The 945-nt window shown below is 61.4% G+C and overlaps 1 protein-coding gene across 1 annotated transcript; it reads left to right on the top strand.

Annotated features, from left to right (window-relative positions):
- Positions 1 to 44: 44 nt before the first annotated feature.
- Positions 45 to 479, top strand: ETH_00042675 (subtilase family serine protease, putative; the record flags this gene model as incomplete). Its single annotated transcript, XM_013379690.1, has 1 exon — positions 45 to 479. One exon carries the CDS (start codon positions 45 to 47, stop codon positions 477 to 479), a length of 435 nt encoding a protein of 144 aa, XP_013235144.1.
- Between the last annotated feature and the right edge of the window lie 466 nt (positions 480 to 945).

The following is a 945-nucleotide window of genomic DNA, read 5'->3' as shown; positions in this document are numbered from 1 at the left end:
CCGCGGGCGCGCAGGGGGCGTACAGAGTGACCAGCGGGACCAGCATGGCGGCACCAATGGTCAGCGGAGTTGCTGCAGAAGTGCTGGGGGTGTCCCCGTGGAGTCTGCCGCAGCAAGTGGTGGAAGTTATTGTGAGGGGAGGCAAAGGAGACCGGAGACAGTTGCAAAAGTCCCTCACTGGAAAGAGACTTAGTGCTGTGGGCGCGCTGCTGCTGGCCCGCCTGCTCTTCGCGTTCCCCAGCAGCCACCTGCTGCACCTCCAGCAGCAGCAGCAGCAGCAGCAGCAGCAGCAGCAGGGCGAGCGCCTGGAGGTTCGGCTGGAGACGGCGAAGCTCACCAGGGGCACTTTTAAGGCCCACCTCGTTCTCGTCTATGCAAGACATGCTGCTGCTGCTGCTGCAGCAAACCTGGCAGCAAACAGAAGGAGACTCGTCCAGCTTGTCTCCGTCAAAGTCCCCATCACGCTCCACGTGGTCTAACCACCAGCAGCAGCAGCAGCAGCAGCAGCAGCAGCAGCAGCGAGAGCTGCTGCTGCAGCAGGTGCCCGCTCGACTCGCCCCACGCTGCGGGTGCAGCAGTTCCGGCAACAAATCAAACAGCAGCACCAGCAAGACCTGCAGCAGCAAGACCTGCAGCAGAACCCCTAATGGCGTGCCTGTCTCCACACAGCAGCAGCAACGGCAACCGCAGTAGCAGCAGCAAGACAGCAGCAGCAGCAACCCACTGCTGCAATTCAGTAACAGCAGCAGCAGCTGCTGCTGCTGCTGTAGTTCCCTCACAGCAGTCACAGGCTGGTTCCATTAACAGCAGCAGCAACAGGTCTTGCTGCCTCTGCAGCTGCTGCTGCTGCAGCAGCGGCTACTTCTTCAGCAGCCATCGCTGTACTTTTTCCCAATCTGCAGCAGCAGGAGCTGCAGCACGAGCCTCTGTTGCAGCAGCAGCAGC

The sequence above is a fragment of the Eimeria tenella genome, genomic scaffold, assembly GCF_000499545.2.
Source record: "Eimeria tenella Houghton genomic scaffold, Eth_scaff3801, whole genome shotgun sequence".
Taxonomy (NCBI): domain Eukaryota; phylum Apicomplexa; class Conoidasida; order Eucoccidiorida; family Eimeriidae; genus Eimeria; species Eimeria tenella.
Note: the sequence above shows the minus strand (reverse complement) of the source record. Positions and strands in the feature narration are given on the sequence as shown.